Source organism: Mesoplodon mirus (genome assembly GCF_964341445.2).
Source record: "Mesoplodon mirus genome assembly, chromosome: 5".
Lineage (NCBI taxonomy): Eukaryota > Metazoa > Chordata > Mammalia > Artiodactyla > Ziphiidae > Mesoplodon > Mesoplodon mirus.
Genome location: NC_138980.1, coordinates 143808685 through 143823475, shown reverse-complemented (window position 1 = coordinate 143823475; position 14791 = coordinate 143808685). Strand labels below are relative to the sequence as shown.

General features: G+C 39.7%; 1 protein-coding gene across 3 annotated transcripts in view; it reads right to left on the bottom strand.

Moving 5' to 3' along the window:
• The window catches only part of MOCS2 (molybdenum cofactor synthesis 2), a 33719-nt gene extending 28099 nt beyond the window's left edge, over window positions 1-5620 (bottom strand). For all 3 annotated transcript variants that reach the window (XM_082621639.1, XM_082621638.1, XM_082621637.1), the window contains exons 1-4: window positions 5507-5620; window positions 4197-4341; window positions 910-1037; window positions 120-270 (exon numbers count right to left, since the gene is read on the bottom strand). In XM_082621639.1, coding sequence (XP_082477765.1) covers window positions 120-270; window positions 910-1037; window positions 4197-4294 — 377 coding nt within the window. In that variant the 5' untranslated portion in view covers window positions 4295-4341; window positions 5507-5620. The remainder of the gene's footprint in view (window positions 1-119; window positions 271-909; window positions 1038-4196; window positions 4342-5506) is intronic.
• Window positions 5621-14791: the final 9171 nt, after the last annotated feature.

The window sequence follows — 14791 nt, the reverse complement described above, 5'->3', positions numbered from 1 at the left end:
TAAACAAACCTCCCTCTCAGGGTAACACAGGACGAAAATGAAAGATTCCAGAATCAGCATTAGTACAAAGGCGGAAAACGACTACACTTAAACTTTTAAACTGATAAAGGAAATCATACCCAAGCCGATGGAACACTGCTATGTGTTTGACTGGCCATTTCTGCCTAATGTCACTACAAATTTTTCTGACTTCATTTTCTGCCATTGGTAGATATGCTTCATACTCTAAGCTAATGACTTTTTTCCCTTCGAAGTTATTCCTTGTAGTTCCTAAAATTAAAAAAAAAAATTACAAAATAAGCTTTCTTCCTACAGTAGAAAAAGCACACTAATAGAATAAAAAACAATTAGAATTTGACCCTTAAAAGGAAAATATTATGTTCCCAGGATTATCAGAATTCTCTCTGCTAATAATGACTTTTAGTCTACTTTTTTTTTTGAATAGACAAGTAGCATACCAATTTGTCTAAAAATTACTTTGAAATTTTCTAAACACAAAAACTTGATTAGAAAATCAAGATAATCATCACAAAGATGAGGAAATAAAATGACACTGATTAGCCAGGTTTACTGAAAACATTCAAATGACAAACCAGTATATATTCCCTTTGTAACAATTAGAATTTGACCCTTAAAAGGAAAATATTATGTTCCCAGGATTATCAGAATTCTCTCTGCTAATAATGACTTTCAGTCTACTTTTTTTTTTTTTTGCCTTTAACATAGGTTAATTTGAAGATTACTAAAACAAAACAAGAACTAAAAAAATTTCTACTCACCACCATGGGTAATCTTGGCTAACTGCTCCATATCTTAAAATCCTCTTACTATTAACACTGAACATGAGAAACACCTGCTAATTTCTACTGTCTTGTATAGTCAATAGATGCTATGAAAATTACAACTCACCTACAAATAGGGATACTGCACCACAGAATGGAGAAATCACCAGCTGTGAGACTTCATCTACTGAAAGTTGCTCAGATGTGAATTTTATTATATCTTTCGATTTCTCTTCAACTTCATTTATATCTTTCCTGGAAATAAAATATTACCAAACCTTTACATTGGTACTAGAGTAAAAACACCGAACTTATAGGCTATGTTCCAATTTATATATTTTTTCTACATTAGATGCATTAGGAGGCATGATTTGATCTGAATGATAAAAATAAGCAAGTGTAGGGTTTCCCTGGTGGCGCAGTGGTTGACAGTCCGCCTGCCGATGCAGGGGACACAGGTTCGTGCCCTGGTCAGGGAAGATCCCACATGCCGCGGAGCAGCTGGGCCCGTGAGCCATGGCCGCTGAGCCTGGGCGTCCGGAGCCTGTGCTCCACAACGGGAGAGGCCACAACAGTGAGAGGCCCGCGTACCGGAGAAAAAAAAAAAAGCAAGTGTAAAATTTCAGCAAAACTCAGTAATTTTACAAATATCCCTAACGAATCAAGCATGATATAAAAAGGAACTCACCACTAACATGATCACTTAAAATGAAATCTATTTCATTTGCCAACGTATTCCAAACTCTGGAATTGCTACTCTTATCTCCTGCATCCACACACACATCACCTCTAACCACTGGATTACCAAGCACCACACCCAGAACTGCCTTTTTCTTGACCCAAAAAAGGAGGGCAAACAGAATGATGACTCCACAGGAACTGGGTTCATTTCATAATCAGGCACAACCTCAGTTAAGTAACTGAGGAAATAAAGGAATTGACTGCACGCCTATTCACCAGATGCTGTACAAGTCCTTTGCCATGCATTTCTCATTTCATTCATCAAGCATTTATTTCGTACTCACTAAGGGTCAGAGACTAAGCCCACACACTGGATACAGACCAGGGAACAAAAGACCTGGCTCCGGCGCTCAGGGCACTTATGCTAGAGGAGGAACAAAGCAATAAATAGGAATTACAAATAGGGATAACTTATGGAAACAAACAGCATTCTGAGACAGAGCATGGGGGCTGGGGAAGGTGTGTTTAAGATAAGAGGGCCATGCTACTGAAAAAAAGCCATTCAGATGTTACTGGATTCCAAGATGCTTCAACCTCCTGTACATGTCACCTGAGCTTCTTCCACTTCATCTCGCAATACGATACAGGTAACCCAAACACCGTCTGTGAACTTCAGACCACACTGAGCTCCCACAACTTGATTCTATAATAACATAGATTCTAAAACTGCATGTTACAAATCCTGTCAAACACACTCAAATCATACACAATGCTGCTGAGTATCTTCCTAGTCTTCCCAAAGAACAGCTCTAACTATCACACACAAACACACACCTAAGGCAGCCCATTGTTTTCTGAATAAACTACAAACTCAAAAAAAAATAGTATTTTTCTATATCATGGTGGTGATATGGTGACCACAGTTTCCAAATAAAACTGAGATACATATCTAACGGAGAGTTATTTCCAAATAATAGGACTAAGAAAATCCAATCTCTATCAACATGCCAGGCAATTGGCTTTACAATATTTATTCTTCACTTCTGGGGCACTACCCTCCAGAAGAGTGGGGAAGAAATGGGCGAAAAACATAAATAAGCATCCTTGGCTTGTTCTTTTCTTTAATAAAACCAAAGTTTTGCCATCCAATATGATATTTACTTGATTTTGGAGAAAAACACTATCAAATTAAGAAAGTTTTCTTTCATTCCTAACTTATAAGAGTTTTCAATTAGAGATGATTATTAATTTCTACATTATTTATTTCTCAGTTGACAAATTAAGCCTCATTCTGTCTGCCTCTCCAGACTACACCAAGAAGTGTTCTTCAGTATGGAGAAGCCTTAAAAAACTAAAAATAGAACTACCATACAACCCAGCAATCCCACTACTGGGCATATACCCTTAGAAAACCATAATTCAAAAAGAGTCATGCACCACAATGTTCATTGCAGCTCTATTTACAATAGCCAGGACATGCAAGCAACCTAACCTGTCCATTGACAGATGAATGGATAAAGAAGATGTGGCACATATATACAATGGAATATTACTCAGCCATAAAAAAACGAAATTGAGTTATCTGTAGTGAGGTGGATGGACCTAGAGTCTGTCATACAGAGGGAAGTAAGTCAGAAAGAGAAAAACAAATACCATATGCTAAAACATATATATGGAATCTAAAAAAAAAAAATGGTTCTGAAGAACCTAAGGGCAGGACAGGAATAAAGACACAGACATACACAATGGACTTGAGGACACGGGGAGGGGGAAGTGTAAGCTGGGACAAAGTGAGAGAGTGGCATGGACATATATACACTACCAAATGTAAAATAGCTAGCTAGTGGGAAGCAGCCACATAGCACAGGGAGATGAGCTCGGTGCTTTGTGACCACCGAGAGGGGTGGGGTAGGGAGGGTGGGAGGGAGATGCAAGAGGGAGGAGATATGGGGATGTATGCATACATAGAGCTGATTCACTTTGTTATAAAGCAGAAACTAACACACCATTGTAAAGCAATTATACTCCAATAAAGATATTTTAAAAATAAACAAATAATAAAAATAATAATGGGTTAAATTTTTTAAAAAAACAGAAATGTTCTTACACATTATCCTACTCAGACGTGGCTTACTTTATTTGGAAAGATGGAAAGATGACACGGGTCCTAGACCCACTAGCAATATAACTATAATAATAAAGCTGTTTTTTATACCTGGAAAATGGTAAGCGTTTTTCACGAAGAGTGATCTTTTTACTTTCCAGCTATGCAATTTTTCTACATTTCTCTGTGTCCAGGAGAGCTATTATCCAGTATTAATAAGCATATTTGTGGAAAAGTACACAGAGAGTCCAATAATAATCTGAGTTCAAATGTTGGCTCTGCCACTTATTAGCTATGTGATCTTAGACAAGTTTTTTAACTTCTCCCTCCTGCAAAATAGGAGTATTAAAACTCCAGTGTCTAGCGCTGTGCCCGACACAAAATCTCAATAAACCATGTTAAATCAATAGAATGAACAAATCAAGAGGACATTAAACTGCTTACAACCAACTGATGCAGAGATGATAGGTATTTATAAGTCCATCTGCACCAATAAAGAGTTGCTGCTTTACCAAGAGTTGGTGCAGACAGCCTTACAAAGAGTATACAGTTAAAGGAAACCATATGTAAGTTATTATCTGTATGATCCTTCTCCACAAGATTGGCTAAGAAAAACCTATCTCACATACCCAGGTGGCTCAAAAGCACTATCCTCCACTAATGGGGGGGATAATGGCAATTTCATCTCCTGATTGAAGCAGGAGGAGCTGATCTCCAAGCTCGACATATTCTTGACGAACAGCAAATATCACCTGATTTCTGACGTCAGCCAATCTGAAGGGAAAAAAGTATAATTAGATGTATCAATGCTGTTAGACCCCAAATCTCCTCAGCTGCAATCAAAATTACATAAATATTACTTTATGAAGCAACATCTGCAAAATCACTAATTAAACTCATATTTTGCAGAGAAAGGATATATCCACTGAAGAACATACTTATTCACCACAAAGAATGCAGTAAACTGCTAACAACTCTTTACTGGATGTTGGGTGTCTTGGGGAATTAAAGAAACAAACAAAAAAACACTAGACTGGAGACAACATTCAGACCAGGTCAAAAAAAAAAATGACAATTTCTTAATCAGTACATGCCCTCCCCAGGAGCTTTCCATCTAAGCATACAAGTATATTAAGTATAGCATGAAAGGTTCCAAAACACCAGGTGCCTCTCAGCAGGTATAACGTTAAAGGTAAAGTAGGAAGAGGCCCCACTACGTTTCATTGATTATCAGGGAATTTTAAGAACTTAAAAAGATATGAAATCAAGAAGGAATAATTTTCTTTATGAACATACATTGTGGGCTGTCTTTTACACAGCACTAAGACTTCCAAGTTAAACATTCACACAATTTAAGTGACACTACTAATATACCTGGAACACGTTCAAATAGGCCACTTTTATATATTGTTCCAAAAAAGACTCATTGAGGTACGAACAACAGCAGTAAAATGATACATTTTCAAGAACCAGAAAAAAAATCAAATATTGTAAAAAATCAAATTCAGCAGCAGCTGTTTGTTATCTTTCATTTTTCTTTCAATCTTAAAAATTTATATTTTGAGTTCTCTAAAAAAGGGGCAGGACATAAAAGTTTAAAGCACACATTTTTAACAGGACACGTAACAATTTCATTTAACGTTACAAAAATGCAGAATCTACATTTTCAGTATTTTGTAAATTATAAAAGCAAATATAATCATGTCCCTTTGGGAGTATCACAGCTCACTGTGTTTTTTAAGTAAAATATCTTTAACCCTTATTAAGGAATTTTGCATTTTTAAATACTAGAACTTAAGTTTTCAGAAAAAATACAACTAATGATCCTTTTGACATTAAACATGGAAATCTAAGTTAACTTTTTCCTTTTATCATTTACTCACACATTTTTAAATATTAAAAAGTGTTAATCATATACATTCTGCAAAATTTTAACTACCCAGGATGGCGCGTTTCTAACTCATTCCACAGCTGCAATGCTTTTATTTCTTGTGGCACAGAAATGGTCTCTGAGCGAATTCCTGTTATTTCAGCACTTTCTGCAAAATACAACACCTCCACCTGAAAAGAAAGAAAATGTTTTTAACAATAACAATCCATAGTCCTTTTCTGACTGTCCACGCTGGGTTTTGTTTTTCAAATGTATTACTTTAATCAAAGACACTTTTTATAAATTAGAAAAAATTAAAAGTGCCCATAAAAATTTCAGCATACCTACAAGTTCAAATTTTGAAAAATTTTTATGTTTTAAGTACAAGTCAGACTAATTTCCAGATGCTTTTTAGTTTTATAAATGTTATGTGTGCCACAACTAAAATCCTAACAATATCTTCTTAGAAACCATTAGGTTGGCCTTTAACATAAAATTCTAGCACCTTTTATACTTTAGCAGTGAACAAATGTCTGAGTCAAGAGATGAATTACACAAATAAATGACCAAATAAGTGAAAGACACGTCCTTCACGGTTGTCATATGACCTTTGATTCCAGTGTACATTACACTGAACCCAGCTGTCCAGGATTAAGTTATGCAACACACAAACCCTGATATTTACAAAAGCAGATGGGTCTGAAATACAGGATAAACTTCTATTTCCTAGGACAAACCTATGCAGACAGCCTGGTATCTAAGCGATCCGACCAAGTAAAATAACCCACCTGTGACTGAGAGCAAATCATTCTCTACGAAATAATCAAGAGGCCGGCAAATAATCAAGGGTTCGCAAACGCACAGATGGAGCACATTTCATCAAAGAATTCTTAGTTAAGGGCATTTCTTTCTATATTGACAACCTGTCTTCTTAGAAACGAACCATCTGAGAAGCAAGGGCAAATATCGCGGGTGCTTTAGAAACCAGCTGGTCTTCCAGGCCGTCACCTGCAGAACAAGAGTTCGCGGAATGGACTTGACTTTCGTTGGGGAGACCAGAGCAAAGCCTCCGAAGTCGGGAGGGCCTACCGCGGCGGTGGCGTCGCCGGGGTCTGGGCGAGCAGGACCGGGTCTGTGGAGGGGAAAGGCGAGGACAGACACAAGGCCGGAGAGCGTCCCCATTCTTACCTGGCACCGCGGCACCATCCCGCTAGCGAACCCTAGCCGGGCATCCTGCCGCGGAAGCCGAGGCGTCTGATCGACGCAGTACGCAGTGCGCAGCGCGCAGGCGCAACCTGCCGGCCCCCCCTCCGCCCACATAGAGCATGCGCAGAGCTAACTCCTCCCCGCCGTTCTCCCCGCTTCGTTTGCGCAGCAGGCTCCTGGAACTTGGTGTTCACTCGCGTAGATAGGTCGCGGTGGTGGGCGAGAGCTGTAGGTGTCGCTAAACGGGAAAAGGGCTGACCACGCATGTCTTTAGCCTCAGCTGAGAGGCTGAAGTGTGGGAGAGCTGACCCCGGACTCTCCTGGACACCTGCCACCTCCGTTATAGAAGCTCGACTGTTTTCGCCGCTCAACTGCAGGGTTCTCTTTAACACTTTTTATCTACCAACCTTCTGCTTTATGATTACTGTTCCCTAAAGACTTAAAGCATTCAACGTATCTGAGCACTCGAACTGTATCACATTTACACTTTTCCTGTTTACTACCTGCTTAGTAATTTGTCCACACACCATCTAAAACAGCGGTCCCCAACCTTTTCGGCACCAGGGACCAGTTTTGTAGAAGACAATTTTTCCATGGAAGGGGGGGCGGTGGTTTCAGGATGATTCAAGTGCATTGCATTCATTGTGCACTTTATTTCTACTATTGTTACATTGTAATATATAATGAAATAATTATACAACTCACCATAATGCAAAATCAGTGGGAGTCCTGAGCTTGTTTTCCTGCAACTAGATGGTCCCATCTGGGGGTGATGGGAGACAGTGACACCCCAAGTGTGTTGCTAATGTACAGTCTCCTCCGTGATCTCGTTTTGGTTGCTGTCACTGCAGAAAACCCTGCTTCACAAAGACAGGATGTTGGAAATGCAAGCAGGCTTTTCAGTGCTTTTGTGGCAATCTCAGGATATTCCGCCTTGACTTTAATCCAGAACGTATGGAGATTTGAAGTTATCTCAAACATAATTTTAAGGGCACCGTCATTTGTGATCTCAAGCAGCTGATCCTCTTCTAGCACGGACAAAGTTGATTCACCTGGCTTATCACAAATGGGTCTCAGATCCATTCCTTCCCAGTTCAGGGGTCTTTTGTGGTTGGGAAGTAATGCTCAAACTCTTTTGAAAGCTGAGAGAAGTGATCATGCACCAGCTAGAAGAAAGAAGGCCCTGGTTCAGTCTCTCAAAATCTCTGCTAATGTTTGAAACATGTCAAAAATCCCAATGTTCACTCATCGCCCCCATAATTCCAGTTTGGCTTTGAATGCAGCCACGTTATATGCTGACTTGAACACAGCTGTTGTTCTCCCCTGAAGTGACAGGTTGAGTTTGTTGAGCAGGTTGAATGTGTCACACAAGTAAGCAAGTTTTGCGACCCATCTGTGTCACTGAAATGTGCTGCCAGGGGTGACTGTTTTTCTAAAAGAAATCTCTGGAGTGGCTCTCGTAACTCAGAAACTCTGGCCAGTGATCTACCTTTAGAAAGCCATCTCACTTCTGTGTATAAGAGAAGACGTGTGTGCTCTGTGTCCATCTCCTCACAGAGCTGCGTGAACAGACGTGAGTTAAGGGCACGTACTTTAATGTGGTTGATAATTTTAATCACATCCTGCAAAATGTTATTAAGTTCAGGTAACATTTTCCAGCTAGCCAGCATTTCTCTATGGATGACACAGTGCACAGACTCACATTCAGAAGCGACCTCTTTGACCCGAGTAGTGAAACCAGAAGGCCGTGAAGTCATGGCAGCAGCTCCGTCCATGCATATACCGACACAAAATGATCCATTCAGTTTTCCTGATATGTAATCATTCAAAGACTTGAATAGTTCTGCAGCTGTGGTGTTGGTTGGCAACAAAAGTGCATATAACATATCCTCATGCACATCCTCCTGAAAAATATATCACACGAAAACAAGCATTGTTGCCTTGTTGTCAACGTCAGTAGACTTGTCAACTTGGATTGTGTACCACAGTGACTCATTAATCCTAACAATTGTGCCTCAATATCCTCTGCTATTTCATCAATTCGTCTAGTTACAGTGCTAGCCAGAAGAGGAGTCCATGTCATCTTTTGAACTGCAGCCTCTCCTAAAAGTTCATGACAAATGTCCTTAGCAGCAGCAGGATCAACTCTTCACCAACAGTAAAGGGCTTCTTAGCTTTAGCAATGTGGTTAGCCATTAAGAATGATGCTCTCCAGGCAGACACATTTGATGAAGTGGTGACCTTCAGTAATTGCTTCTGTTCTTCGTGTTCACGCTTTTTTCTTTTGAAAAACTCCAAAGCCTTGTCTTTTAATGCAGGATGCTTGACCTCCATGTGGTGAAGCAGTTTTGAAGGTTTCACGGCTTTGTTGGATAGCCAGTCGCCACATATTATACAAAGCTGGCTTGGAGAATGTGAATCACCTGTTGCAATGAACCTGTAATTTAAGTAGGACTTGGTATTTTCTTTTAAACTCAGCTTTCTTTTTGTTGGCAGTCTTAGAGTCTTCTGCTGTCTCATCATTGGGTCTTTCCCCCTTTCCAAAGAAGCTCTCCAGTGATGTTTGTTTTTTACACATTTTGGGTAGGATTAGCTTGTGGGCTTACCAAAACTGTGACTGAGACAAGTGTGCAGTGCCGGAAAGAGGAACAGATGGAAGTGGTAAATAAAATAATGGGTGGGGGCTTCCCTGGTGGCACGGTGGTTGAGAGTCCGCCTGCCGATGCAGGGGATATGGGTTCGTGCCCCGGTCCGGGAGGATCCCATATGCCGCGGAGCGGCTGGGCCCATGAGCCATGGCCGCTGAGCCTGTGCATCCGGAGCCTGTGCTCCGCAACGGGAGAGGCCACAACAGTGAGAGGCCCGCGTACTGCAAAAAAAAAAAAAAAATAATAATAATAATAATAATGGGTGGGCCAAGCGCAGACTAAAATAAGTGTCGGATTCTGACTTAAAGCCTGCCACCAGGTGCAGCTTAATTGTCGTCACTTGCCACTCACTGATAGGGTTTTGATCTGAGTCTGCAAGCAGTTGATTTATTATGGTCTCTGTGCAGTCAAACCTCTCTGCTGATGATAATCTGTATTTGCAGCCGCTCCCCAGCTCTAGCATCACCGCCTCAGCTCCCCCTCAGATCATCAGGCGTTAGATTCTCATAAGGAGCTCGCAACCTAGGTCCCTCACATGCGCAGTTCACAGTAGGATTTGCACTCCTATAAGAATCTAATGCCGCTGCTGATCTGACAGGAGGCGGAGCTCAGGCAGTAATGCGAGTGATGGGGAGCGGCTGTAAATACACATGAAGCTTTGCTCTCTCAGCTCGCCCGCTGCTCACCTCCTGCTGTGCGGCCCGGTTCCTAACAGGCCACGGACCGGTACCAGTCCATGGTCCAGGGGTTGGGGACTCCTGATCTAAAATCTCCAACATTTTACCAACATAAACTCTTTTAAATTGCGTAGTTATGTGGGTATAAACTAGGCGGCCCTCCCCTTGGAGCTCACAGTCCTGGATGTGAGACAGTCATAAACCAGTGATGGTAGATCAGTGCACCAAATGTAATACTAGGGGTACATGTTACATTTCATAGGGGTGGAAGGGGAGAGTGGCCAGTCACCTGAGGAGTGTGCTCTGGAAGTCCTCATGGAGGAGAGAGTTGCTTGAGCTAAATCTGCTGGAAAGAGCAGCAGCAAACAGCAGGGTGGAGGGTAGGGATGAGGGAATTTTACTAGCCTGTGCCAAGCCAGAAGGATATTAAAACAGCATAATGAGGTCACAGAAGGGCAAAAAGTTGGCAAGGTGGGCATGCCCCCTGCAAGGAAGTAGTGGGAAATGAGGCTGGAGATATCAAGTAGTAGCCCACAGCAGAAGAAATTGACAAGGACTAACACCAATGAATATTCTGGCAAAGTTGCTAAACGTCAAGGATAAAGAATTTTATTCCCATCCAGATAGAAAAACAGGGGAATGATGACAACGAACTTAGACTTGCCTGAAACATGTGATGCCAGAAGATGGTGGTGTGCAATATTTTATAAAGTCTGAAAGCAAAAGCATGACCCAAATTATTACATACAGCCAAGCTGGTGTTGACAAAGGGCAAACTGACACTCCTAAACCCACAAAAACTCAAAAAGACAATAACCAAGAGCTCTTTTTAAAAAATTTCCTTCAGCAAAAATCCAGTCAATCAAGAGGGTAATCAAACTTTAAAACTCAGTGATAAGGAAGTTAATGGTTAAAAAAAAAAAACTGGAGGTGAGATTTTAATCCCTTTAAATATAAAACAAAAACAATTGTGGGATTATGGTTATGGAATAAAATGTAAGTGACATCACAATATTAAAAAAAAAAAAGAAACTGCCCCAAATTGGAACATGTAGTTAACAAAACATTGGTTCAAGCCTCTTAATAGTTCTTACAGTCTTGTTAAGTTTAGAAGGGTGTTTTAGGGGTGACTATGTCTTGTGAGTAGATAATCTGATGATTATTAATTCCTTCAGTTTCACTTCAGTTATTTTGTTGTAAATAAAATAAACTAAAAGTAAAAATAAAAGTGAAATTAGAGAAAATTTGAAAAGAAGAATAGTATATAGTATAATTGCATTACATATATATTATATATATATAACTTTAACACCCAAAGAAAAGGGATGGAATAACATTCACCAAATAACAACAGTTACTGTATCTGGGTGGTAGAATTGTGGATAATATAAAAAATTCTTTTGCTTCCTCTTGTAAATTTGTGTTGCTTGATTTTTTAAATATATTGAGACCACCATTACCCTGACACCAAAACCAGAGAAAGATGTCACAAAAAAAGAAAACTACAGGCCAAAATCACTGATGAACATAGATGCAAAAATCCTCAACAAAATACTAGCAAACAGAATCCAACAGCATATTAAAAGGATCATATACCATGATCAAGTGGGGTTTATCCCAGAAATGCAAGGATTCTTCAATATATGCAAATCAATCAATGTGATACACCATATTAACAAATTGAAGGATAAAAAACATACTATAATCTCAATAGATGCAGAAAAAGCTTTCAACAAAATTCAACACTGATTTATGACAAAAACTCTCCAAAAAGTAGGCATAGAGGGAACCTACTTCAACATAAAAAAGGCCATTATATGACAAACCCAAAGCCAACATTGTTCCCAGTGGTGAAAAACTGAAACCATTTCCACTAAGATCAGGAACAAGACAAGGCTGCCCACTCTCACCACTACTATTCAACATAGTTTTGGAAGTTTTAGCCAGAGCAATCAGAGAAGAAAAAGAAATTAAAGGAATCCAAATCAGAAAAGAAGAAGTAAAACTGTCACTCTTTGCAGATGACATGATACTATACATAGAGAATCCTAAAGATGCTACCAGAAAACTACTAGAGCTAATCAATGAATTTGGTAAAGTAGCAGGTTACAAAATTAATGCACAGAAATCTCTGGCATTCCTATACACTAATGATGAAAAATCTGAAAGAGAAATTAAGGAAACACTCCCATTTACCATTGCAACAAAAAGAATAAAATATCTAGAAATAAACCTACCTAAGGAGACCAAAGACCTGTATGCAGAAAACTATAAAACACTGATGAAAGAAATTAAAGACGATACAAACAGATGGAGAGAAATACCATGTTCTTGGATTGGAAGAATCAACATTGTGAAAATGACTACACTACCCAAAGCAATCTGCAGATTCAATGCAATCCCTATCAAACTACCAATGGCATTTTTCACAGAGCTAGAACAAAAAAATTCACAATTTATATGGAAACACAGAAGACCCCGAATAGCCAAAGCAATATTGAGATAGAAAAACGGAGCTGGAGGAAGCAAGCTCCCTGACTTCAGACTATACTACAAAGCTACAGTAATCAAGACAGTATGGTACTGGCACAAAACCAGAAAGATAGATCAATGGAACAGGATAGAAAGCCCAGAGATAAACCCACGCACATATGGTCACCTTATCTTTGAGAAAGGAGGCAAGAATATACAGTGGAGAAAAGACAGCCTCTTCAATAAGTGGTGCTGGGAAAACTGGACAGCTACATGTAAACGAATGAAATTAGAACACTCCCTAACACCATACACAAAAATAAACTCAAAATGGATTAGAGACATAAAAGTAAGGCCAGAAACTATAAAACTCTTAGAGGAAAACACAGGCAGAACACCCTTTGATATAAATCACAGCAAGATACTTTTTGACCCACCTCCTAGACAAATGGAAATAAAAACAAAAATAAACAAATGGGACCTAATGAAACTTCAAAGCTTTTGCACAGCAAAGGAAACCATAAACAAGACGAAAAGACAACCCTCAGAATGGGAGAAAATATTTGCAAATGAAGCAACTGACAAAGGATTAATCTCCAAAATATACAAGCAGCTCATGTAGCTCAATATCAAAAAAACAAACAACCCAATCCAAAAATGGGCAGAAGACCTAAATGGACATTTCTACAAAGAAGATATACAGATTGCCAACAAACACATGAAAGGATGCTCAACACCACTAATCATTAGAGAAATGCAAATCAAAACTACAATGAGGTATCACCTCACACCAGTCAGAATGGCCATCATCAAGAAATCTACAAACAATAAATGCTGGAGAGGGTGTGGAGAAAAGGGAACCATCTTGCACCATCGGTGGGAATCTAAATTGATACAGCCACTATGGAGAACAATATGGAGGTTCCTTAAAAAACTACAAATAGAACTACCATATGACCCAGCAATCCCACTACTGGGCATATACCCTGAGAAAACCATAATTCAAAGAGCCATGTACCACAATGTTCATTGCAGCACTATTTACAATAGCCAGGACATGGAAATGCCAGGACATGGGAATACCCTAAGTGTCCATCGACAGATGAATGGATAAAGAAGATGTGGCACATATATGCAATGGAATATTACTCAGCCATAAAAAGAAACACAATTGAGTTATTTGTAGTGAGGTGGATGGACCTAGAGTTTGTCATACAGAGTGAAGTAAGTCAGAAAGAGAAAACCAAATACTGTATGCTAACAAATATATATGGAATCTAAAAGAAAAAACAAAATGGTTCTGACGAACCTAGGGGCAGGTCAGAAATAAAGATGCAGACATGGAAAATGGAGCTGAGGACACGGGGAGGGGGAAGGGTAAGCTGGGACGAAGTGAGAGTGGCATGGACATATATACACTACCAAATGTAAAATAGATAGCTAGTGGGAAGTAGCCACATAGCACAGGGAGATCAGCTCGGTGCTTTGTGACCAACTAGAGGGGTGGGATAGGGAGGGTGGGAGGGAGGCTCAAGAGGGCGGGGATATGGGGATATATGTGTACGTATAGCTGACTCACTTTGTTATACAGCAGAAACTAACACAACATTTATAGCAATTATACTCCAATAAAGATGTTTAAAAAAGTAATATGTTTATTCTATAAATATTTATTGAGTGTTTATTGTTATTTAAGCACTGGGGATACACTGTGAACTATAAAAATAAGGTCCTTGCATCACAGAGCTTGCTTTCTAGTTAGAAAGACAGACTATATGCAAGAAAACAAATAAGGGTAGTTTATGATGAGTGATATGAAGGAAATGAGAAGGGGAGGAGCAGGGTGCACATTCGTTAGGATCAGGAGGGAATGAACACTGAGCTGAGCTGAGACCTGAAGCAGCAGCGGAGCCAGCCTGTGCCGTGCTGGGGGAAGAGCATTCTGGACAGAGGCAGCCTGGCTTTGGGGTAGGAAAAGACTCAGCACATTTGAAGAATAGAAGAGAGGCTAGTGTGTCTGAAATATAAGGGAGAGAGCCTGGTGGGATGATTTTTAAGAAATTAAAGGGAATCTGAACATATAGATCCTGGGAGGTCCTGAAAGCCAGTTTGGATTTTATTCCACTTTCATTAGCAAGACACACACACACACACACACACTTTTTCAGATATGACTGCATCCGCTTGGAGCCATTTGTGAGGAGCCTGAGCTCAAACAGTTCTGAAAAGGAAGCCAACAAAGCCTCATCCCTGGACACTTCACTTATGAAAAATAATAAATTCCTTATTTTGCTCAAATATCTTCTGTCATCATTTTAAGCTATTAAATGGTATCTAGCCCCAGGTTCCTT